The sequence below is a fragment of the Podarcis gaigeae genome (assembly GCF_964106915.1).
Source record: "Podarcis gaigeae genome assembly, chromosome: 1".
Classification (NCBI taxonomy): domain Eukaryota; kingdom Metazoa; phylum Chordata; class Lepidosauria; order Squamata; family Lacertidae; genus Podarcis; species Podarcis gaigeae.
Window position 1 is genome coordinate 93,098,114 of NC_139678.1, and position 24,683 is coordinate 93,122,796.

A 24,683-nucleotide genomic window follows, 5' to 3' on the forward strand; every position below is an offset into this window, starting at 1 on the left:
CACCACCACACACAACTGCAGTTGCAGGCTTGCCAAGCTTTGGGAAGAAGGCTCAAGGGTTCTGGCAGTGTCCTAGAGCCCTGGTGTGACCTTCCTAGAACCCAGCAAGCAGCCCTCCACTTTGAAGAGGCTCCTGGCTTTATGCATTTTGCGTTCACGCTTGAACCTCTAGAACAGGCTTCCTCAAAATCTGCCCACCGGATGTTTTTGGCCTACAACTCTCATGATCCCTAGCTAGCAGGACCAGTGGTCAGGGATGATGGGAATTGTAGTCTCAAAACATCTGGAGGGCCGAGTTTGAGGAAGCCTGCTCTAGAACCAAGCCCTCTCATAAGATGTGAGTTAACTGTATATGTCTTCACCCACTATTTCCAATAGAGCAACCAGTGACATTAATGTATGTAATGAGAGTTGAAAGAAGTTGGTTGCTTTGGTGGCTTTCAATCCTCTTGTACCACCATATAATTTTATTTTTTTTACAATGCATGCCTTTGGTGTGGGAATTGCCTGTTTATAATCAACCTGAGCTGCCCTGATATTGCCCGACTCAGATGAGAGTCTACTTAGTGAAAAGTCTACTACTACTACTTAGTCTACTAGTGAAAATAGTTGCTGACCATGTATACGTGACGTATATTTAACCTGGCTGCTACAATATGCTCCTCTTTTGAATTTTAGGTTTGTTTTAAATGAACTTGTACAGACAGAGAAGGACTATGTCAAAGACTTAGGAATTGTGGTGGAGGTGAGTAAAATAATCTATATTGGGTATATATTCTTACTGTGGCTTCTCAAATTGAGTAATATTCTAACACTATAATCTTCATGAACCAAAACCAGATAATTTTATCTGTCATCTGAGGGCACAGAAGAAATGTTTTAATGCTGTCTTTTTGCACTTCTTTAAGGTTTAATTGTTCCCTTCCATGGATATAGAATAAGTCTCATTTGAATATGATGTGTATCTCAAAAATATAACAAAATCTGGAATTTGAAATTTGCTTTTTTAAATTTATTTTTTATAATTTCCTTAAAGGGATTCATGAAAAGGATAGAAGAGAAAGGTGTTCCTGAAGACATGAAAGGGAAAGACAAGATAGTGTTCGGTAACATTCACCAGATCTATGACTGGCACAAAGAGTAAGTCTGCAGTCAGCTTTTAACTGACTATTGCTAAAATGCATAGACTTCTTATATACATAGACATTTTACTTGGCATGAACTACTATACTACATCCCCTCACCCTCTGGGAGAAGTTCATTGTGAGTTAATGTTCTATAGCTAGTAGCAGCAATCAACATTTCATTCAGTGCCACAATGTATGTGATTCTGAGCATTTGTTATACCCCAAGATGTCTCTTGCAAGCTTCAAGCAAAAACTCTAGTGTCTAGTGCCATAGATGTTAGTTGACTGAATATTATGACTTACAGGACACAGCACTGTTTTGGCCTCTTACTCTAGTATTGCCTCTTTTACTCAGTAATTGCTGAAATTATTTTTCTATCCCTTCCATTATTTGTTAGTTGCACCCATGATGAGGCTCTGTAAAATCCTTCATTTAAAATCAAATGAACATATGTTATTGGAGAATCTCAGGGTTGCAAATTGGTTGCAAAGATGAACTTTTGATTTATTAAATGTGCAGAATGGAAATAGTTCAAAAATGCAGGTGGTGGCAGGGATAAATTTCATGGAACAGAGATGTCTGATAATTGACTCCTGTTTTCACAACCTTTTCCTAAGAATTATGGGCAATTATCCCGATTTCTTTGCAACAGGAAGACTGGACTGGGGCTATCTTCATTAACAGATGAACAGCAAGGTTCTCAGTATTTGGAGGAGAATATTGCATGCCAACGGATGGGCTTTTTATATTCACTAGTTCCTCATGTGCAATTAAATTCTCTTAAGCATTAGCAGGATGATGCAGGCTAAGCTATTCAGAAGTAACCGATCTTATATGAGGGTAGTTTTATCTGTGATGCAAGACAAAATCAGATAAAACCATATAATATGGTGGTGAAGAGTACTGAGGGAGACTTTGTGAATAGCTGTGTATTTTTTATTGCAGTTTTTTTCTTGCTGAACTGGAAAAGTGCCTTCAAGAGCATGACCGTTTAGCACAGCTCTTCATCAAACATGTGAGTTACATGCTAGTCCTTTTAAAAAACGGAAATAGCTCTAAATATGTCCCTGTTGTACTGATTGGATATTTTAATTATACACACACACCCCAAATGAGGATAGGAATAATACCTGGATTTCCCTCAAGCCATAAAATGGGATGTTTGAGTGGAGTATTTATTTTACTTTTCCAGAATGAAAGTAATTTTCCTTCAATATCCACAAAATTGTCTTAACTAAAGCCATAATTGTAATAATATTGTGTTTTACTTAATTGCTTCTGTTAAAACCTGGCTGGAAATGTACCCACCACCCCAAATGCTGCTTCAAATACTGTTTAGCTGCTTACTTCCTGGCTACAACCTTTGTATATTTGTACAGGATGTGTGTCTTCAATAACAGAGCTAAACTAACACAGATGTATACCTCAGCAATTTCTAATAATACATTGCTTATTCAACAGTCTACGTTTTTTACACTTCAACTAGGATTATAGAACAAGTGCCTACTTAGTAATAGCTTGATGAGTTTGGACCTGGATTAATATCCTATATCAATCACATACTTGCTGGCTGGCTTTGAGCATGTCCTCATCTTTTGGCTTGAGGAAGTAATAATAGTGTAAGGCCATTTGACGCAGGAGCCCATGAACTATCTCTTTGTCTCTTGAAGATTCTAGTTGACTGTACCACCTATTTGCTTTTGTACAGCCAGTGATCCAAGGAGCTCTGTTCCTGTCCTCTCAGCAGCAGCACTATGGCAGTGCCTAGCTGCTTCAGAAAGCTAACCAGAGAGATATGGAAGTTGCAGCAAAATGAAAGCAGCAGTGGCATGTGTGGCATGTTTCCTGACAAGCAATCATGCAGTCTTACCCTTCTTGAGCAGTTGCCTGAATCTGATGTCCACATGGGGCGACCCACTCACACATTATCTTTGGGAGGAAGGAGGATGCTTGTGCTTCGGGTTTAGGAACTGGACTTTAGTTTTATCTTGCTTTCCTCATTCTTTTTCCAAAAGTTGGTGTCTGTACACAGTCCTTTGATCAGGTGATAGTAGACAGTAAAATTAAAACAAGGAAAATAAATACTCCCTAAGACCATCTGGGCTGTGGCTGACAAGAATAATTAAATTTGCTTTCTGTCACTGTCCATGCAGTGGTAAAAGCTTTAGTCTGGGCTTAGACTAAGAAAACTATGCAAATTTTGCTTTTACAGGAGAGGCGATTACACATGTATGTGGTGTACTGTCAAAACAAACCAAAATCTGAATATATAGTAGCGGAATGTGGTGCATATTTTGAGGTAAGGTTTGGCCTTCATTCCTTATTCATGTTGCAGCTTAAAATACACCTGACAGGATCTCTTCTCCCCTCTCATATTTGCACACACATTCCTACAGCTGTGTCAGCAAGCTTATCCCATTTGGATTAGTGGCTTTCCCCCTTTCTGTCTTTGCTTTCCAAGTAAATTCTGTCTTATATTTAGCAGTGTGTTCTTTCTCTTGTGCCCCACCTGATTCCCTGTACATTTGTTGCTGGTAGGACCAGGCAGTTTGTGGGGGGCTGTCTTACTTACCTGTGGTATCAAATTTTTTGTTTGGTAAAGCATATTTATGCAAATAGTAAGGGGTACAGCAAGCACTACACCTGCCACTTAGAGTCAAAGTTAGCTCTGAAGGAAAACAGGTGGAATAGATACAGATGAAAAGTTACGCCATAATTAAATTAGTTCATCCTTAAAGTGCAAAAATACTCTTTATTAGAAAGTTTTGTCTTTTACCTCATTGTTTTAACAGTTGCATGGATGATTGGCACATATTGTAGCAGGTGTGACGAACTGAGGGTGGGTGGATGTGCTTGCATACACACATACAAATATGGAGAATGATACCAGAAGTTAAAGGAAGAGAGCAACCCCTCCATACTTTATGGTTCCTAAACCTTTTTATGAAAGGATTCCATTTATGTCTGTCTCAAGGTCTAGAAACTGCCTCAAATATTAAATTTAAAAATTCTAACATTTCTGCTTAAAATCCTTTTTTTTTTTAAAGCAACATTTCTGCCATGTAAGCTGTTAACAACTATTCGAGTTTCATTCCCTTTGGTTTGGGGGTTGTTTCATTCCATTTAATTGACAGATAGTGCCAGTATTCTTTCAATAAAATTTTTGTACCTGTTTCTGAAGACTTTTCATGCTTGATACATTCACTTTAGTCTCCTTTTCTACCCACCCACCCACTTAACAAGAAGAGTAAAAGAAAATTATATTCATCTGTACAATACTAATCTTAATTGTTATGGGCCTATTGTAGTAACATTTGGACTAGTCTAACTGTTCGGTTTGGAAAGATGGGCTAGTCAACATGTCATAGATGACTATAATCTCAGGGAATTGACAGAAGGCACATGTTACAAAATTTTGCTAAAACTAAGTAACGCATAGTCTGGTCAGTGCTTGGATGGGAACCCCTTGAGTTTACTTGGAAGAAAGACAAGATATAAATAAGTATTTTTTTTTTGTTGATATTGCCTACTTTTTGTTTTCTAGGAGGTGCAACAAGAAATAAACCAGCGGCTAACTCTCAGTGACTTCTTAATAAAGCCCATTCAAAGAATAACCAAGTACCAGCTGCTACTCAAGGTGAAATATACCAGTGAAGTGTTGTGTCTAGGAAAAAGGTTATCCAAATACCTGTATACTGATAATGGCAAAAAAACCCAAAACCCAACACAGTTGCTGTAGCAGGCTAAACCACAATGCTCCCTGGAGCATTGTATGTATACTGGAGCTTTACTTGTTTGTTTCCCCCCATACTTCATCAAAGCTATTGCAGTACAGGGGGCATACACTGTGAAGACAGGGTTGAGTGGATGGGGTGTTTTCCAGGTGCCCTATAGAGACCATTTAAATTTGAAAGGTACGGTTTACATGTTCAGCATTCAAAAAGCCTTCAGATTCAAACATGCATAACAAAATTACTGTAGATCACAATAAAATTTGTAAATGCATACATTTTGTTTCAGTCTTGTGTTCTATTTGTTCATCAGTTAGGACCTTTATGTCTATAAATGGGTGGCACTTTTAAACCGCAGCATAGACTCACCTAAAGTTAGTGGTCTCATGTGTCTTTATTCCTTAACATCTCGGGAGGGTTTGGAACCTTGCCATGCAAAATCATTTCCACAAGTAAGCAAGTATGCCTTCAAAGGGGAAGATATCAATATGTATTCTTGTTAATTATTTTTAAGAGGATGTTTTTTGTTTGTGTAGGATTTTCTAAAATACAGTGAAAAAGCTGGGCTGGAATGTACAGAGACAGAGGTATGGACTTTTATCTGCTTTCTTTTCTCTTTTGCATTGTTTTTATTGAATGATTATAATGTGTTCATGTTGGCTTGGGTGTTTGTATATTAACAGAAAGTCAAGATACCAAAAAAGTATATGAGTGATTTTCATATGGTGAAACCAGTAAGAAGAAAAAAAAATGATTTTTTTATTGTTTACTCCCCACCCCACCTCCACTTCCTTTAAATACTTGCTTTTATGCTGTATTCATTTTCAGTAATGTTTAATGTAAAATGTCAACTCGGGCTAAAATTAGTGAATGAAAACCTAGCCTTATGAGCAGCAAATTGAATATCCTTACTGTAGACTTTCCTTGCCCTCTTCCTTTGGTCATCAAGGATAGTTGCAATTGACACAAGGTAGCATTTGATATGATGCATTAATTAAAAACACAGAGTTACAAATTTGGAAGACACAAGTTCGGATACCAGCCTAGAACTTGCAAAGGGTCTTTCAGTAGACCAAGATGTTGCTTGATCTCACTTCCATTGGTCCCAGGCAGCATCGCCCCCTCCAGGATTTGTGATCCAACAGCTGGAGGGGACCGTGTTGCCTACCAAACAGTATTTGTTCAGATAATTTTATTGAAGTCCCTTTCAAGCATTCTCCACATGCTCACCTTTGTGTTGAATGGAGCTTTACTGCCCCTTCCTGCCATCAGTTCATGGGGGGGGGGAGTCTGAAGTGGGGAGCTTTCTCTTTATGCATAGGCTCACTCTGTCCCATACTGCTGTAGTTGCCGATAAGTGGATCAGTGGGCACATTTTGAATTTTGAAAGAGTGCACCATGGGGGCATGGCATAACACAAAATTAGACAATACAGTCAGATGGAGCTTTTCCCTCATTCACAGGTCTGGAACAGGAGTTCAAAATCCTTTTCCTATGTTCAAAATCAACCGTTCTGTAGCCCCACGTAAAGTTAGGCTGTGGAGCTATGGCTTCATCAGTGCTTGCATTTGGTAAAGTTAATGGGGCTTGCTGAGAGTTAATGGTCTCTAGATGGTTTGAGGCAAAGGCAGCTTCATATGACTGGCTTGCAAGGTAGTAATGGATTCAATTCCTGCCCCACCTGTGGTTGGCTTCACTGAACCACTTTCACCCCACAGCCAAAACAAGGAAGGCTCTTCTTGCTCTGGTCACTTTGGGCATTTCCTGTGTACAGTAGGCATCTACATGGGTGGGGATTGTGGTCAGTCCTTGGTGGCAATAATTGTGCCTGCTAGAATTATTTTGTAGGTGGATTTTTGGGTCACACTGTAGGTGTGATGGGAAGCCATATTTGAAGTTCCACTGTCTAGCTGCTTTAGTAATTTGTTATTTTGTTGTTAAGTCCTTTAGTCATTTAGTCATGTCCGACTCTTCATGACCCCATGGACTAGAGCACACCAGGCAAAATAAGCATTGACCCTCTTGCTTGAGCATTCTTGAGCTATTTGCTCCTCTGACATCTTTCTACAAGATGCCCACTTTCAGACTCTGACCTGTGTACCATGGATGGAAGGGTCAATACGTGGTTTGCCCTACCTTGAGTAGAGTAGCACACTAGATGCCCTTTCATTCCTTCCAGTTCTGATTATGTATTGCCTCTCTCCAATAGAAAGCTGTGGAGCTGATGTGCCTTGTTCCTAAACGCTGCAATGACATGATGAACCTGGGTCGTCTTCAGGGCTTTGAGGTAGAAGTCAATATTTTTTAATGTGGATGTAATAGTACAATTGTTGACACTAATAGCTGTGTCTCATTGGAATAGCCCAACTGCATTTTAGAAAGGGGGGGGGGGGAGTTGTGTGAACTTTCTTCCATAAAATGGTGGGTATGATATGCTTAAACTTTCTGCTTTGAGTCTTACCCAGGAAGGAAGTTTCGTTTGTACACTTGTGGGCATAAGTGTGCTCTTACACATGTGCATACACACACACAGCTGAACAGAGACTGTTTAATCATTTCCTTTGACACCTGTAATCACATAGCAAGCAGTTTCTTATGCCTGGTGCCTTTTACCTTTGCTGTTGTTGTTGAAGGCATCACTGTGACTCTCAGTCCAGTGAAACCTTGAAGCTTCTATGTAGTATTGTGTTGAAGTTGTTGTAGCTTATGGATAATTTCCCTGTTACTCCTGATTCTGCACTGTGGGATTGCTTAATTTATAAGTCATTTTGAGTAAAACTTCAGGCATCTGCTTCAGAGTCACCAATGTGGAAATCTTACATATGGCAGGGCATTGGACTGAATCCCTTATCACACATACAATATAGTATGGTGTGGGAGATATGCACATACACCTGTATGTGTGTGTGCATGCCAAATTCCTTTGTTCCTTCAGGGTTTTTTGATGCAGGAGGTTTGCAAGGATCAGATATATGGGTGGGCATGCATATATTGTACATAATTCCATATTAATGTTAGGGTATTGGGTACATGAACTTGGTAGCGAGTTTTGAGCATAGATGGCTAAACATCATGTGATAATGAATCATTTCACACACGTGAGCAAATCCTAAGGTCTACCCCAGACCGTGTGATAACATGATGGCCATGAATGAGTGCCTTTCATCTTTCTATGCCATCTGTGTTTAACTTAACATTTATTTAACTTAGGGCAAGCTGGCAGCCCAAGGGAAGTTGCTACAGCAGGATACGTTCTATGTAACGGAGCAGGATTCTGGAGGTCTCTCTCGGCCAAAAGAACGCAGAGTTTTCCTCTTTGAGCAAATTGTCATCTTTAGTGAACTTCTGAGGAAAGGCTCTCTAACACCTGGGTACCTTTTTAAGCGAAGCATAAAGGTAAGTTGTGGTTGTGCTTCCTTGAGTCATTTGGAAACTTCACTGCAGTGCATTTTTCCTTTTCTTAGTTTGCTGCACACTAGATAAGCAAAGTTGGTGGTGTGAAAAGGTCCTTCTGCTTCAGTGCAGGAGGTTTAAAGAAGATGGCCATTAGGCCCTTTTCCAGTCCTACAGTTCTATCATGTCATTCTCTGACTTGCAGCTATGGTGTACGATAGATATATAATCTATTTTAATATTCTATTCTATTATTCTGTGACGTGTGTCTCTGTGTGCAGACTGAGTGAGTGATTAAATAAAACTGCTAGAATAGCATAGGGTTAGGATAATGAGCGTCAAAATAACATCACATCTAATTAGAGCTGAACTATCTAAACCAGAATTGGAGAACCTTAGGCCTAGGGGCCAAATGCCCCTTGGCCCCTCAGTACTCTCACTTGGCCATACCCCATCCCTGAGCTATACCCTCTCACAGACAGCCTCAGCAGTCTCCTTCACTGCTTTTGCCTGGATGAAATGTGTTGATCACCTACAAAAACACCTCTTGCTTGCCTTGATGGATGGGTGGGTGTTGTGGGTGTGTGTGCTTCTGAATTCTACAGGGCTCATATATAGCCTACTGTACAAAGGTAGAAGTTGCATCCGTTGCCCCACCCACTTTTATCTGTGCCCTACTGGCATCCGACCCATAGAAGGTTGCCCATGAAGGAAAGTGACCTTCAGGAGTGAAAAAGATTCCCAACCCCTGCTCTAAATGTTCAGCAAAAAACTTCAGTCAGCAAATGATAAACCTTCGTACACTTGAATTATATACCTGGGCAAATAGCATTATACTTTTCCTCTTAGAGGCTGTTCTGTTGATGCTTGTGTTTATTTGGCAATACGACAGAAAGCATTTTGGAGGGCATCTCATGTAGAGCAATTTTCTTCCTCCCACCCATAATTATTAGCATTGCTAACCATTGAAGAAAGCCAGTAACTCAGAGATAATTGAACTGTTCTTGAAGATGCTTAGCACAGAAGCTGAAGAACAAAGCTGAAAGCCAAGTATTCTCTATGGGACGTTACTTCTAGAGAGTTCCTCCTCTGGAGAAGTGTGGTTGCTGCTTTTCATTTGGACAGTGGTGGCAGGGCCATCTTTCAGTTTAGCTGCTATATAATAATAATAATAATAATTTTTTATTTATACCCCGCCCTCCCCAGCCAAGGCCGGGCTCAGAGCGGCTTACAAACAATAATAAAAACAAGAAGAATGATTACAACTTAAAAACAAAAATAAAATACAGCATTAAAATAATGGAACATTAAAATATTAAAATGTAGCCTCATCGCAGGAGGAGAAGGAAAAGAAAAGAGAGGGGGGGGGAATCAAATTGGCTCCAAGCCAAAGGCCAGGCGGAACAACTCTGTCTTACAGGCCCTGCGGAAAGAAATCAGATCCTGCAGGGCCCTGGTCTCATGAGGCAGAGCGTTCCACCAGGCCGGAGCCAGAGTTGAAAAGGCCCTGGTTCTGGTTGAAGCCAATCTAACTATCTAATAGTTTACCTGAATTTGCTTGCTCCCCCTTGAATGAGCATTGAGCTTTCTCTGGTTGCTTGCAGATGACATACCTAATCCTTGAGGATAATGTGGACAATGATCCCTGCAAATTCGCACTCATGAGTCGGGAAACGTCAGAAAGGCTCATTTTGCAGGCAGCCAATCCTGAAATCCAGCAAGCTTGGGTGGAGGATATCAATCAAGTGCTGGACACACAGAGGGACTTCTTAAATGGTAAGCATTTTTATCTCTGTCCTTGATTATAGAAAACCCAGGTGCTTTCTGACTGTTCTGGGCAGAACCTTATTCGTACCTAGATTGCTGTTGCAGGCCACCTCCATAACTGTCATGCACACTGACCTTCCTTTTAAACGGAGCATGACTGGAGGGAAATAAATTTTGTGCTAGGGATTAAAATCTAGGGTGAAAATCTTTTTCTTTTAGGAAGTCTAGCAGTGGAGTTCAGAATGGGGTGTGTTGGATTGTACCATTGTCTCCCAGATCACCCCATCCAGATACTTACTGCCACTCTCAAAGAACTCTATAAATGGTTAGCAAGACAAGTCCTACTTTCTCAGAACCCATGTTAATTCTTCTTCAGCGGCACTTCTTTTTGTATACGCTCTAATCTTTCACAATGGTGTCCACCAGTTTACTTGGAAACAGATGTTATGCTAATTGGCTTGTCATTTCCTGTATCCCTCTTTAAAAATTGGCCACTTCACAGTCCTTAGGTATGCAAGCCAGCCTTGGGTACAAGCTACATTTTCTCCCCAATGAAGCTGAATCATTTGGGATTCAAGACATATTTGAGGAAGTCCTACTTCACACAGTATGTAGTTTCAACTATGGACTCCTCTTCTACTTAGAGAGGATATAGCAGCCCACAGGTTCCCCATCCATGTTATATTTGCATATAGTAAGGGATGGGCATGCAGAGCTCCAGACTTTGAAACTAGGTTTGTTCTACTTTCTTCTTGTTCTTAAGCCAGAATTTTGCAGAAGCTGCCTTCACCTCCCGTCTCTACCAATTTCATCTTAAATAAAATAAAGATTAGTAAACTTTTAGGTCTAGCTGCTATTTAGTATCAATCACCAGAGCAACAAATTATGAAAGCAGGAGGGGCATCACTGAGCAGACACTGCTCACTGTTGCTGTTATCGAGAGGCTAGAAGTGGGGAGTATTACTATGAGCTCCAAGCAGACCTGATCTGCACCTTTGGGTTTTTACGGTCTTGTTAAGTCAGCACTTGTGAAAGTGCTTCCCTCACTCTTCCTGAAGAGAAACTTTCAGTGTTTCCAAGCTATGTAAGTGAATGATTTCTATTTTCCCAGGCTACTTGTTTGAAACAAGCTAAACATGGCATCCCTTGCATTAGGCAAACATGGTGTCGCAAATGGGCAGGTCTGTACTAACTCCTAGTGTTCTACTCCAGCACTACAGTCTCCTATAGAGTACCAGCGCAAAGAAAACAGCAGTTCTGCTGTAATGAGACCCCAGACCAGCAGGGTACCTCAGCCCATCACCAGACCCTATTCCTCAGGTCCAGTAGGGTCGGATAAACCTTTGAAGGCTACAATGCGTAACCCATCTCTTCCACCTCTGAAAATATCTACCTCCAATGGCAGCACAGGGCATGAGCAGCACCAGCCTGGGGACAAATATGAACTAATCAAGGTATGTGTATTTTCACTTTGTGTGTGTGGTGTTTTTTTTACTGCAATTGCCATCATTTCTAATTTGGCCTGTTACTGATCCTGGTTAGTGGATGTGAGTACTTGAACCAGTGAGTCAATATATAGATGGTAACTGCTGATCCAAGAAGGAAATGATCTTCAGCTTTCAGACAGCAAAATCCAGTCTTAAGTCTGTTCTGGGTGTTAGGAAAGGGCTCAAGAATCTGCATGGTGCAATTTTTTTAAAAAAGCTGAAAGCAAATTTGACAAAGGGAAACACACAAGTGCATCTCTAGCCTTGAAATCATTGCCACGTGTGCTGGTGGCTATTAGTTGTAGTTGCTTTAAAGAACAACAACAATCTTAAGACAAATTCATGGGGAGTGGTCTCCACTGATGGCTGAATGGGAAGTCTGTGTTCAGAGGGAGTAGGTAACAGCAAGAAAGTGCAATTGCCTTCATTCCTTCTTGCAGTCTTCTCAGCAACAACTGGCGTAAGTGAAACATAGGAATCTGTGGTATACCAAGTCAGACTGTTAGTCTGCCTAGCTCAGTATTGTCTACACTGACTAGCAGGGTTTCAGTCCTAACTCTCTCCCAGCCCTACCTGGAGATGAGTTGAACCAGGGAGCTTTTGCACACAAAGTTCTTCTTGCTTCTTATTTTTCTTTACCTTAATTATATCAGCTACAGTACTTCCATTATGTGACCAGGGTTTCACTTTGCCTTCCAAAACCGATGTAACCTGATGTATTTATTTAACTGATCTTCTTTCTTTGCCCTCCCATCTCCCAAATTAGGAAAATAATTGATTTTCAAAAAATGTCCTATGAAATTAGTCGACAACTGTTGTGTCCCAAGCTTATGTGTAGGTTTTGTTCACAAGCAGGCTATTAAAAAGAGCTACTGCTTATAGTGACCATGAGTATGCATTTGTGAATTTACGCCAACTGATCTGTAGTCTATCAATCGCACAGCATCACATGGAAGGAAACACAGTGCAGTTGCCTAGGCAACATTCTGCTGTGCACACTGAGATGTCTTGTAAACTCTTAGTACACTTAAATGTGTTGCCCAGGAGATGCTGATAAAAAAACTTAGCATTGCATCCGAGCTATCTTGTCACTGTTGCTTTCTGTGTCTCTTCTTCAGAATGACTTGGGTGGGTGCAATGGGACCTCTTCTATGGTGGTCATCAAAGATTACTATGCACTGAAGGAGAATGAAATCTGTGTCAACCAGGGTGAGGTGGTCCAAGTACTTGCCATTAACCAGCAGAACATGTTCCTTGTGTACCAGCCTGCCAATGACCATTCACCAGCAGCAGAAGGATGGATCCCAGGGAATATATTGGCTCCCCTCACTAAATCAACTACAGATAATAGCGATGGAGGCATAAAGTAAGTGCTGTGTTGGATTCCCTGGGAGCAGTATGTGGATTTTTGAGGAAAAATAAAACCCAAATCTTAGGATTTTCCTGCCTTTTTTAAATCTACAGTGCCATTGGAACAAACTTTGCTTGGTAACACAACATGGGGTATCCATGTTGGCATAGTTGGGCTTTTGTTGGAATTTTGTTCTCTCCCCGCTCTGCCCCCATAGTTTGTAAAGAATTGAAATCCATAGACAGTTTAAAGGGCATGGTTTCCCCCCATCCTTTCCTAAATATGGACCTGATTTGACTGGACTTGTATTTATCTTGTGTTTTAAATTGCTTATAATATATATAAATATAAATATATATATATATAGGTTATAATGATATAGAGCAAAGAAAAACACCACCCACATACATCAGGCCTTGTATTGGATTGAGACCCACTTCTCAAGGACTAGAGATTCGATGTTGTCAATGGCAATTTCTTGTACAGATTGTAACTTTTTTATTTTGAAAGTTTCTTTTTTCTGTTCACATAATATTTTGTAAAAATAATTTGGTTTGAGAAATCCCCTTTGGAGTACATTCCTGTAAAAAGTATTTTGCACTATTTAAAGAAACCCATATTTGAAGTCAGGTTGTGCAATATTATGGATAGTCACAATGTTCATCATTGTACCTGTAATGTAACTAATAATTTTAAATGTACTATTTTAAATATGTAAAATAAATTTTCACCATGAGCATGTTTTGATGAGGTTAAAAAGGACCAGTTTTTGACCCTCTTTAAGTTCTTATTTTTCTTACAATGTTTTGTTGCTTATTTAACAAATGTGTGAATACTATTTCACCTTTTTTTGAAATTTGTCAGTTTGAAATGACTAAATAATGCAAGAAAATGTTTTTGATATTAAATACTGAAGGTACAATCCTTTTTGTAAAACCAGTTGATTTTTATTTTTTTTTAATCTTCAGTTGTCAAAAATTGATTCAGCATTGGTTATCTTGCACAGATTCCTTGGAGTACAGATTGTTGAAGGGAGCTCTTCAATGGACTTTTAAGTACTGAAGATTAGGTGTGTTGACTCATTAGATTTAACGTATGCTGCAGCAAATGAATAAGGCTCAGTGCAGGCACAATGCTGCCAGTCTTTATATCTTAAGAGAGAGGGAATAGCCTACATGAAGATTTCCACACAAATAATTTTTTTCTTATTAGCCTTAGCCATGATATATTGTTGCATCTGCATAGATGCTAACCATGTTTAGCTATGAGTCTGATTTCTAACCAGGATTTGAAGCAAGACTGCAAATATTTGCTAAGCTGCTTCACATTAACCATGGTTAGCATTGGTGCGTCCTGGGTGTAGTGCTCAACTATGGCAAAAATCAACAAGAGAAGAGGTGAATTTGCACCCAAGAGGGGGGGAAAGAATGTGAGCTCACAGCATACCTCCTGCTTTCTTGTCAATGCTTAATATGGTTAGGTCTGCACTGGGCCTAATAATTTATAGTCTTTACAAAGTTATCATAGAATTGTAGAGCTGGAAGGGACTAGGAGGGTCATCTAGTCCAATCCCCTGCAGAGCAGGAATCTTTTGCCCAATGTGGGGGTTGAACCCACAACCCTGAGATTAAGGGTGTCATGCTCTACCCACTCAGCTATGTCCTGACCATTATTCATCCAGTGAAGATCGCAAGGTGATGTCAAGGCCTGAGGAAATGGGGAGTAACCGAAGTTTGTTAATGGAACTCACATGCTGGTTTTGCCAGGCGTTTGTGTGATTGGCCTTGCTCAGGGTACCTCCCATATTAGGAACAGCCCAGGGGGCATATTCACAAAATTCAGTGAGATGTGGGAGCAGTTATTTTCATGGCAAGGGGAATTGTCATGTGGATTGGGACTTAGGTTTTTGACCATAACTTTTCATGCACAAAACTGCTATGCTACAGGAAGACCAATGATGAAGCAAACACTGCACCAATGGAAATAAAGCACAATGACTTGCTGGGTGGGAAAAAATGAACAATATATGCATAAATACATAACAGTACAGAGAGAGAAGGCCTATGTATCTCTCTCATGGGTTTCACGCTACTATAGAATATCCCTGCAAATGCTGAGAATTCTGTACACTTTGTTTCAAAGCCTTTTATGTTCTCAAAATTACTTCAAGCTAACTTGAATGTGTAGGGGGAAATGGGAATTTTTCTTCCCCTCCTCTCCAAAATTAAAAGTTTGGCCTTTTATTCAGAAAAAAAGCAAATCTATATCAATCTTACTTTACTAGTTTTATGTTCCTTAATAATGTTCCCATTCTTCCCATTTACTTCTCATGCTTCTATGGATATTATGCTCAAGTATTATCTTAGAGAAATCTGTCCCCTGAGCTCTGCAAACCAAAGCCCTGTTCGTGCCTGCAGTACACACATTCACTGAATGTTTGGGTGAAGGAGTGAAACCACAGGTCATTAGGATCCCCTTTCACACCTTCTGCTAAATATACTTGAATATGAAGCTATATTTCCCCCACTTGTTCAGTGAGCATGCATGTGGAGGTTGTGAACAGGACTGGTACAGCGCAATATCACATGGTTTGATGATATTGATATCCATTGCATGCTCCCAAACAATGTTGCCTATCAGACTTCTCTTGTAACACTAGCATATACACAGTTCATAAACTACGGTTGACCACAATTTGATATAAATCAGTTTAGTCTTGTGATGGTGTGGCTTATTTGCTCTAAGCCTTGGGGTTTTTTTGCTTTTTAATATTACACTGCAGCCAAATAATCTGGTGAACAATACTATATAAACACAAAAGCATTTCAGTAGTGGAACAAAGTGTTGTTTTGTGAGATAATTCATAAAATGTTCAATCATCTCCCAGTTTGCATGCAACTTTTTGAGTAGCTCTACACACCATTTTTCACCACAGTAAAAAAAAAGCAAATGTCATATGTGTGTACACACATCCAGAACCTCTTGCTCAATTGGGAATCCCAGATATATGTACATGAATGTTTAAAAGATGTATGTGTGGATGCCCACCCTTCACATATTTTCTGCAGGAAACACTGGTGTTACAGCAGTGTTTTCCTGTGACAGTTATGAAGTGCAGACCTGCCCTTTCTTGTAAGGTATGTTGTTATGTCTTCATAGCTGGGATCAGAGTCTAGACTTGCAGCATACATACATACAAACAAACAAACAAACAAACAAACAAACCCAAGACAAATACAGCACACAACTGAGCCATGGTTCTAGCTGTTTTGCTTCTGTTTTTGAAAAGTGAGTTCTCACTCAGCTGTATACATGAAAATGTATTACAAATCCACGGAGGGGGGATTCTCTGTTATAAAGTGACATGCAGTGGCGATCCAGTTAATGACTAAATAGTTGTCAGTATTCTTATTTGCTTTGATACATACACTTTCCTATTTCTGCTTCCCCATCCTAAAGAAAACATTTTGTGGCAAAGGTAGGATGTGTATTGGGACACAAAATGGGAATATAGAAACTTCATTTTCTGTTCCTTAGAGCAGAAAGACAAGCATTGCTACACTTAAGCAAAGAAGTTCCTGTTCTTTCAACATGCCTATGTTTTATCAACTCAGCTGTACTATGATGTTTATCTCCTATATCTAATAAAGTGTTTATCATCTAACTTCTGATGTTTGGGAGCTGGCACCGAACTATGGAATACACAAATGCTTTGCGTTGCTCTGTAAGATATGCACAAAGACTTAATTTCTCTCTAATTTTGCAATATTTTCACTTTAACTGGAAGAATTTACTTTGCCAACCCTTGCAGGTTATGAATAAGAAGTATGCTGTTATCTGCGGACCTGCAGCCAACTTACAGAAAATATCTTCTTTCAATTAGCAAGAATAAACAAAACATTTGTTCTAGACTAGTTTGAAATCCTGACTTGAATGTTTGCACCCAACTAGGCATATTGCAAGTGGCTTCTCCCTTCTTAAGGGGGGCTGCAGGTATCAAGAACATGTGTGCTGATTGCTTTTCCACATCCCTTCCTCTTCCTACTAAGATACGCCATTTGATTGGTGCATTTTTTGGTACAACAGGAAGTCATGTTCATGGCATACCCTGCGCATGAGAAAGCGGGCAGAAAAGGAAAGCAGTGGCAAAACTGAAGCCAATGGCCTACGTAAACCCAAGGATATTCTGGGCAACAAAGTCTCTGTTAAAGTGAGTAAGGCCATCAGAAGCTGTGCGCTGCCTCCTGCTTCTCATCCTCACTCCCCCTGCAACATCCTCTATATGGACAGGGGGTGACATCTGGCTTTTTACTTTGTTTTGTTTTTCCCTTTTTGCTTTTTATTTTTAATTTGGTTTACTTTTCGGTAGTAGTAGACATTTTGGCCGGATTTTGCATGCAAGATACAACACAGCTTTTTTCCCTCCTCACCACTGGCATCCAAAATGTAAGTAAATAGTTTCTGTGTGTGTGTGTTTGTGTGTGTAGTATTTAACTTCAGAAGTTTAATGCAACCATCAAAAGTGTACGTGCAGTTAAAGATGCCCAGTTAAAAAGACCAAGCAGAGGTGAGCAAAATTTTCCCTTGGAGGGACCAAAAATCATGCCAGCCCAAACAAGGCAAGACTTGGCTATTAATAGATGAGGAACAATCTGCAACAAATGATCCATGAGCAGCAAAATGCCTTCAGGGGTTGGTAAGCAATGACAGTGCAGAACAGGCAGCCTCTGTCAAAATGACCTGCTAGAAGTTTTGGTGGGGCTGCTTCATCCTTCTAGGGCTGCTTAAACACTGCCTAACACTGCTGTTTTTAAACTAGTTTAGCTATTGCAGCATTTCCAATACTACAGAGATTGATTTGTATGTTATAGATGTATTATGACTAATTCCTGGAAATTAAATTTCTAGAAATTAGGGATGAGGAAGAAAAACTTTACCTTTCCCCCCACCCAGTTATGTAAGGGCAATGTTTACTTACTGCTCTGGTTCTTTCAGGTGGCTTCTGACATCTCCTGGAATTGTGCCTGCTATATAGGAACAACCCAAATAACTTCCAGCTCTTCTGGCTAATCATTTAACCCCCCCCCCAAAAAAAAGGGTTATAGGAAAATCCAGTTGTAATAAAGAGTCATTTAGTTGGGAACTGTGTTGCCTAGGGGGGTGGGGGACACACCACTCTGAGTATTGTCTCTTTTTATTTTTTTTATTTAACAATATTTCTAGACTGGTTAAGCAAAAAAGAAAATTTCTAAGAGGTTTACATAACAGTCATAAATCCCACTTATGCTCGCTAGTCCTCAAAGTCATCATGAGAAGCACATCACTGGTTGTCATTTTCTAGCTGAAAAAGAGACAGACTGATTTGGCAAGGAGTATCCAAGGAATTTTTTGTCCACCATGGGATTGAATTCCACTCCCTGAAACCCAGTTTCAGTGCTTTTCCTCTTAATAGGCATGACTTACTGGAGACAGTGGAAGACACGCAAGTCATGCAGTTGGCACAAAATTCCTGCCCTCCATAAACATGATCTAAAGAAATCTCAGTGCAATTTTTTAGTATAAAAGTGCCAGGAATGTTTGTGGAAGTGAAGCAGGAGTTTTGTAAGTGGCCCAACAGAGATGTATGTACATTTTGCTTGCAGTGACACATTTTTTTTTTAACATTTCCATGAAGAAGTGGGGCATGGAATTAATTGTGAAATGCCAACTTTACCTTCTCGCCCACCACTACACCATTGTTTCATGGGGTTGACATAACAGCTTTATGCCAAGCAACCTTCTCATGGGCAAAGGCTAAAAAATGTTTGTGTAGCAAATTCATTGTGAGATCTGCAATGTAGGTTCATGAAACTCTTGGGGATGAAATGCTCAAGGCAACTATGATAAGCTTGCAAGCCTTAACGAACATAACAGCATGTGACAAAAAGGCCCACCCCAAACCACCTTGATCTGTGATAAGGCAGTCTGATCTGCGACTTCCAGCAGAATTACAAACAGGGTATAACTACTCACACTGCTAGCCTTAGTGATGGCCTGAGTTGTTGCACAATGAGCATTGTCAATTCACCCTTTGCAGATCCCTAGACCAGTGTCTCCCAACCTTTTTCCAACAATGGCCCCCTAGGCACTAGCTGTGGTGTGATCAGTTGTTGTGGATCACCCTCCTAATATTGTGGGTGTCTACTGGGCTCTTCTATCACTAACTTCCAACAACTATTTTGATCAGGCTCTTAAGTCTCAGTCCATCAAAGCACTTGGTCTCTAATGAACTACTGAAGTCAGTGGGGCTTAGGCAATCAGAAAGTTGTTTGTGGTTTTTTTTCCAAATATGGTGAGGAGTCAGCCACTTTTTTCATGTTCTTAAGCCGTTCCAGATCCCTGCTGATGCCATTCAGGCAGCATTTGTTGGGGCTACTAATACACTGTCATTTTTATTTGTAAGGTTTTTCTTAGTTTTCATTCTGGTTGTGTGATTTGTCACATACAGTGTTTGGATAATATGGAAGAGTGCCTAATCCACCCCAGGTCCTTCTTGCTCCCTTTAGAACTTTATCAAATGGACCAAGTCTACATTCTGTGACTCACGCCATAGAAAATCTTCAGGCAAATAATTTCGTTTCCATTCAAATTAATGCTGTTTTTGGAATACCAATGACTGTACAGAAGTGTTTTTGTTGAATTGGGGTTTAAATTGAATTAACTGTGGTGGTGGCAATGTAAAATCTGCATGCATTCTAACAACATTTGCATTTTTGTGTGTTAATATGCTTGTGTTTGTCAGTGTCTATTCAGCAGTGCTAACTTCAGTGAGCCTGCTTGATGCTTTCATCTGCTTACTCTAGTTTAAAGTAAAGGAAGATGGGGCTCATATAACTTTAGCAGATGCGTAGGAGCTGCAGTTCTAGCAGGTGCAGCTTTTTCCCACTTCTGCCATGACCAGCTGCACCTGCTAAAATTCTTCTGTATAGCTGCTATATTTATTTAAAACTTTTCATACCATTCTTCACTCATAAAAATTTCAGGGCATTGCACCATCAAGATAGACATAAAATGCAACAATAAAACCAGAGTAGAGAGAGGCTACATTCTTAAAACATGCACAAGATTAAATGCCAGGCTGAACAATAATATTTCAACCTGGTGCCATCAATGTAGGCACCATGCTAAGTCTCTATAACAAGAGTACTGCATAGAGGGCATGCCAGTACCAAAAAAGGTCCTTAATCACACACAGGTTGCAGTGAGAATTGGTCTCCTTCAGGTTTGGGGATCTTAAGCTGTGTAGGGCTTTAAAAGTAAATACCAGCATATTTAATGTGGTGAATAGATTGCCACACACAAATATAGACATCCGGCCATACTACCCAGAACTCTGGCAGCTATATTCTGCATCTATACCAATTGAAGCTTCCAAGTTGTCTTCAAGGGCACATGTAATGCAAGTCAGTAATCAAGGCAAGATGTTTCCAAAGCAGGAATCATCTTGACCAGACTGTTTAAGGTATATGAGCCTGGTTCTCCTTTGCAATCTGAGCAGCATAACAGGAAGAAGAGGGTTGAGCCATATATTGCAATTTAAAATGCCTTGAATAGTTTCTACTTGCAGTCCGGCATGTTTCAATCACATATCGGTCTTTACCAGGAAACTACATTTCTAAAAATATTCCACAGGGGTGCAGGTGTGGAGAAACCCTTATTAATTGGAAACGAATGCATTCTTAAAATTCTTCACTGATATTCTGTATTACATATAATTTGTAATATTGGGTCACATTTCTAATATAATATCTAGAACAATATTTTAGAAACTCAAAGAGAATTTAATATTTCAAAATACATCTTTGCAAGTGACATAAACAATTGAAAGTTACATAAACAGTTATCCCTATGGCCCACCATTCCCAATCTGCTCAGGAGGCTTGAAACTCCCAGAACAGCCAGATGGAACAATAATTTAGCATTCTACTGACTTCCACCCTATGTGTTTAGTGGTAGATCTATTTCTTTAAAATTCTAACTTTAAAATGTTACTTCTCAAAATATATATTATGCAGAACACTTTTTTTCTTTGCATTCTCTTGCGTCTGTCTTAAAAACATACTAACATCAAAACACTGTAGTATAAAGAGAGCTCTAGCTACAAGCTCTTGTGGTAGCATATTTCTCAAACCTGTCTGGACAGTTAATAGTTCTATAGGTGCACACTATCAGTTGTGTAGATTGAAGCCAACACAGAGATTCAAGTTTTCATTTAGTATTTCCTTTATTTAGTCTTTTTTTGACACATACAGTGGTACCTCAGGTTACATATGCTTCAGGTTACAGACTCTGCTAACCCAGAAATAGTGCTTCAGGTTAAGAACTTTGCTTCAGGATGAGAACAGAAATTGTGCTACGGCGGTGCAGCGGCAGCAGGAGGCCCCATTAGCTAAAGTGGTGCTTCAGGTTAAGAACAGTTTCAGGTTAAGAACGGACCTCCGGAACGAATTAAGTACTTAACCTGAGGTACCACTGTATAACATATGATTTTGAGCTGTGTTATAAATAATATTTGTGATTAAACAGCAATATATGGCTTTTTAACATCTCAGATTACTTGTAATACTTTTGAGTAAAGAAATATTATAATGACAAATATTAAAATTTAGCTTTAGCAGTTTGTGGGATTTTCATGGAATCATTATTTGTCTAAATCGTGGCAAAACTGGTTTGTGGATCTCAACCCAAAACTCTTTGGGCAGGAACGAGAAAGATCCATCAAAACTGCTTTGCAATTTAAAAAAAACCTGCTTTGCAATTTAAATGACAATGGAGAGAAGTCTGGTTTAAGTGCAGCACTTATTTTTGTGTGAATTCAGGACAATAATAGTCACAATAATTATGTACAACTAAATACACTTAAACACTCTTGCAGTTCCCAGCACAATTTTCTTTTTTCATTTGTGTTTGATATAAAAGCCCTTTACTTAGGGGTAACCAATGGAGTGTCCTTCTGATGTTGCTGAACTGCAGCTCCCTGACCATTGACTGGGGCTAATGGCACTCAACCACATTCTGAGGGTTGACTACCCATGACCTGCTCTACTGATCAGTCAGTTTTCTTTCTTTTTTTAAAGTAATATTTTTCTCTTGGTGCCTGTTTGACATGCTAAAAATTAAACCCATCTACCACTTTGTTCTAGGTAAGGTTTGATACTACTCTTTTGATCAGGAATTGCATTATTGCATCCTTCCCTTCCACAATCACTACAGGGCAGGCAGGGTGATCCACTTTTATCTGCTTGCGGATTATCCTACAAAAGAATGGAAAAGTTTGCTGTGGCAGCAGGGTGATCTCCCACATCCACCACTCAGAAGGGTGCCTACAGTGCCTGTTATGTTGTGTACATACCGTCAAACGAGTAATTTGATCTATCAGCAGTGATAAGACCAATAAGCATTTGGGACAGGATGCCTGGACCGAGTCTGGCCACACACACCTCAAATCAATAGGCAATCAGTATTGTAAGGAGGGTGCGGGAGGGGGCTTTGAGTGCAGCCGTAAGTGGGATACCTTATGCTGTGCTCTAATGTTTCTTTGGATTTGGGCCAAGGAGCACAAAAAAACAGAAACAAAGAAAATGCTGTTTGGATTTTTAAGGTGGGTGCTTAAATTTAAAATTATGTACTTGCACACATCAGATTGCATTTATGTTTAAGCTGACTGAAGTATATGGATCATGTACATTTTTAAAGGATTGACATTTGATAGGCTGAATGGTCAAACACCTGAAAGTCTTTTTAAAAAACACAACAAATCCAAGGAGATTGAACTCTTGGCTCCACCTGACGTCTTATTTCAAACTGAGTTCATTGGGAGGATATAGATTCCACTAGAACAGAATGTTAAGAGTTTGGTGAATGCTCTCCATGTATAGTATTGTTGTGGATGTTTTAAGGGCCTTGCAAAATGGGGCGTGGGAGTGGGCTGGTATAGCAGAGGTAGCTCCTCATACTGCTGCTTCCATTAAAACCTTTGATTTTTTTCCCCCTTGAATGATTTCAAGATTACTACACCTTTTTTCTTCTTTTCCTGCTTGCCACTTAGTGCCTCTTTGTTTGGAAAGCATGTTAGTTGCACAGTGCACATTGCTACCTTGCGCTCACCTGCTTCTGCTGATCTTGTGCCTCTTAATCTCTCTCCCCATTGTAACTTTGTTCTCTTTCCTCCATGCTGCCAAAAAGGAGACAAACAGTTCAGAGGAGTCAGAGTGTGATGACCTTGATCCCAACACTAGCATGGAGGTAGACAATAACCCTTTTGCACCTTCCCCTTCCCCCCACCTTGCACCTTTTTCTATCCCACCCCCCTGAGAAATTTTGCATGTGTAGTGGAATGCACTTGGGGCTGACTGATAGGCAGAATGCCATCTCAGATAGCAGATCTAGGGCGATGTTAAAGGGCAACAAACTATCACTGATCTAATTTGTTAAAAACCTTTTAACTGCCCTTTATATTCTGCACGTGAGGTGTCAGATTGGCTTGTGCTAATCCTTACTAGACTGTAAATGTGTATCTTATATGCACCAGTGTGTTTTGGACTGCCTACAATGCTGGTTTTCCATTCCCTAGAGAAAAGTGTACAAAAAACCCACACCTACCATTGGCGATCACTTGAATATGCCCTTAATCATTACCGAAGAGAAATGGTCCTGTTTTGACCGATATTAGCAACTGTCCATGGTCAGCTGCTGTCCATTGGTACTACTGAAGTGCATTTACCAGTAAGATCTGGGCAGTTTCAGATTCCATTTAGTACAAGGTGGGGAACCTGTGGTCCTCCCACTGTTAGACCCCCAACTCCCATCAGCTCCAGCTAGCATGGCTAATGGTCAGGGATGATGGAAGCTGTAGTCTGACAAGAGTTGAAGAACCATTGGTGCCCCATCCCTGGTTGCAGTGAAACTTGCCTTGCAGACTTCAGCTGTAAGGCAAACTTGATACAACAATAAAAAATTGTCCAGTAGCACCTTAGAGACCAACTGATACAACAAGGCAGTGAATTCCTACCTCCCAACTTCCTTCTTTTATTTGCTTTTGGCTAAACAGTGCTATGTTGATACCACTGTACTTGCTGTGCCTTTGTAATTATAGTTTATTTTAAAAGACTTTTAATAGAATATCCATTGTTGGCCTCACTGCTTTGTTTACATGAACGCAAAACCTAGGGACAAAGGAAGAGGAAGCCCAGAAGAAAATGAGATACAGCAATATTTTTGTATGGAAGGAGTCAGGGAAAAGGTCTCATATTCTAAAAGGCCAGCAACACTGGGCCTTACACAGGCTCATTTCATGTGCTCCCCCATATATTATGTTATTGTCATGAAAAAGGAGCATATCCCTCTCTTCTCGTGACAGTTATGAAACATTTGTCCCTCTGTGAAGGCGGCCTTCTGCCATCTGCCTTGCCCTAGCAACAGTACTCTGCCAACTTGCAAAATGTTACAATGCTGTTTTGAACTCGCAAACAAGTTGGCTACTTATACATCGACAGAAGAAGACACAGATGTATGTCTAATTTATGTATGTGCTAATTTCTATGTATCTATGCAAATATAGGGCAGTATAGAAATTTAATAATAAAATAGAGACAATTACTGTGATTTAAATAGAAATATGATGCATCTCAACATAGTGTGAAAGACTTTGGCCAGGTGATATATATGCCTTCTCAATTTCTGGTCCAGATACTCACTGTTGATGGACAACTTCATGGGCCCTGATGTCCTCACTTGGGGCTCTTTATCTTTAAACTGGACTTCAAATAGAGGACTGTCCTCTGTAAA

At 39.9% G+C, this 24,683-nt stretch overlaps 1 protein-coding gene across 25 annotated transcripts in view; it reads left to right on the forward strand.

The window, feature by feature from the left end:
• The window catches only part of KALRN (kalirin RhoGEF kinase), a 523,049-nt gene that overhangs the window by 481,964 nt on the left and 16,402 nt on the right, over positions 1–24,683 (forward strand). For 19 of the 25 annotated variants that reach the window (XM_083722227.1, XM_083722240.1, XM_083722241.1 and 16 more), the window contains 13 exons: positions 679–745; positions 1,037–1,140; positions 2,074–2,143; positions 3,341–3,427; positions 4,673–4,765; positions 5,396–5,446; positions 7,069–7,146; positions 8,070–8,255; positions 9,857–10,028; positions 11,232–11,473; positions 12,625–12,872; positions 16,944–17,067; positions 23,082–23,141. In XM_083722227.1, coding sequence (XP_083578353.1) covers positions 679–745; positions 1,037–1,140; positions 2,074–2,143; positions 3,341–3,427; positions 4,673–4,765; positions 5,396–5,446; positions 7,069–7,146; positions 8,070–8,255; positions 9,857–10,028; positions 11,232–11,473; positions 12,625–12,872; positions 16,944–17,067; positions 23,082–23,141 — 1,582 coding nt within the window. Of the gene's footprint in view, positions 1–678; positions 746–1,036; positions 1,141–2,073; positions 2,144–3,340; positions 3,428–4,672; positions 4,766–5,395; positions 5,447–7,068; positions 7,147–8,069; positions 8,256–9,856; positions 10,029–11,231; positions 11,474–12,624; positions 13,780–16,668; positions 16,691–16,943; positions 17,068–23,081 lie in introns of those variants that run through there. The other 6 variants (XM_083722235.1, XM_083722237.1, XM_083722236.1 and 3 more) reach the window with 3 other exon arrangements.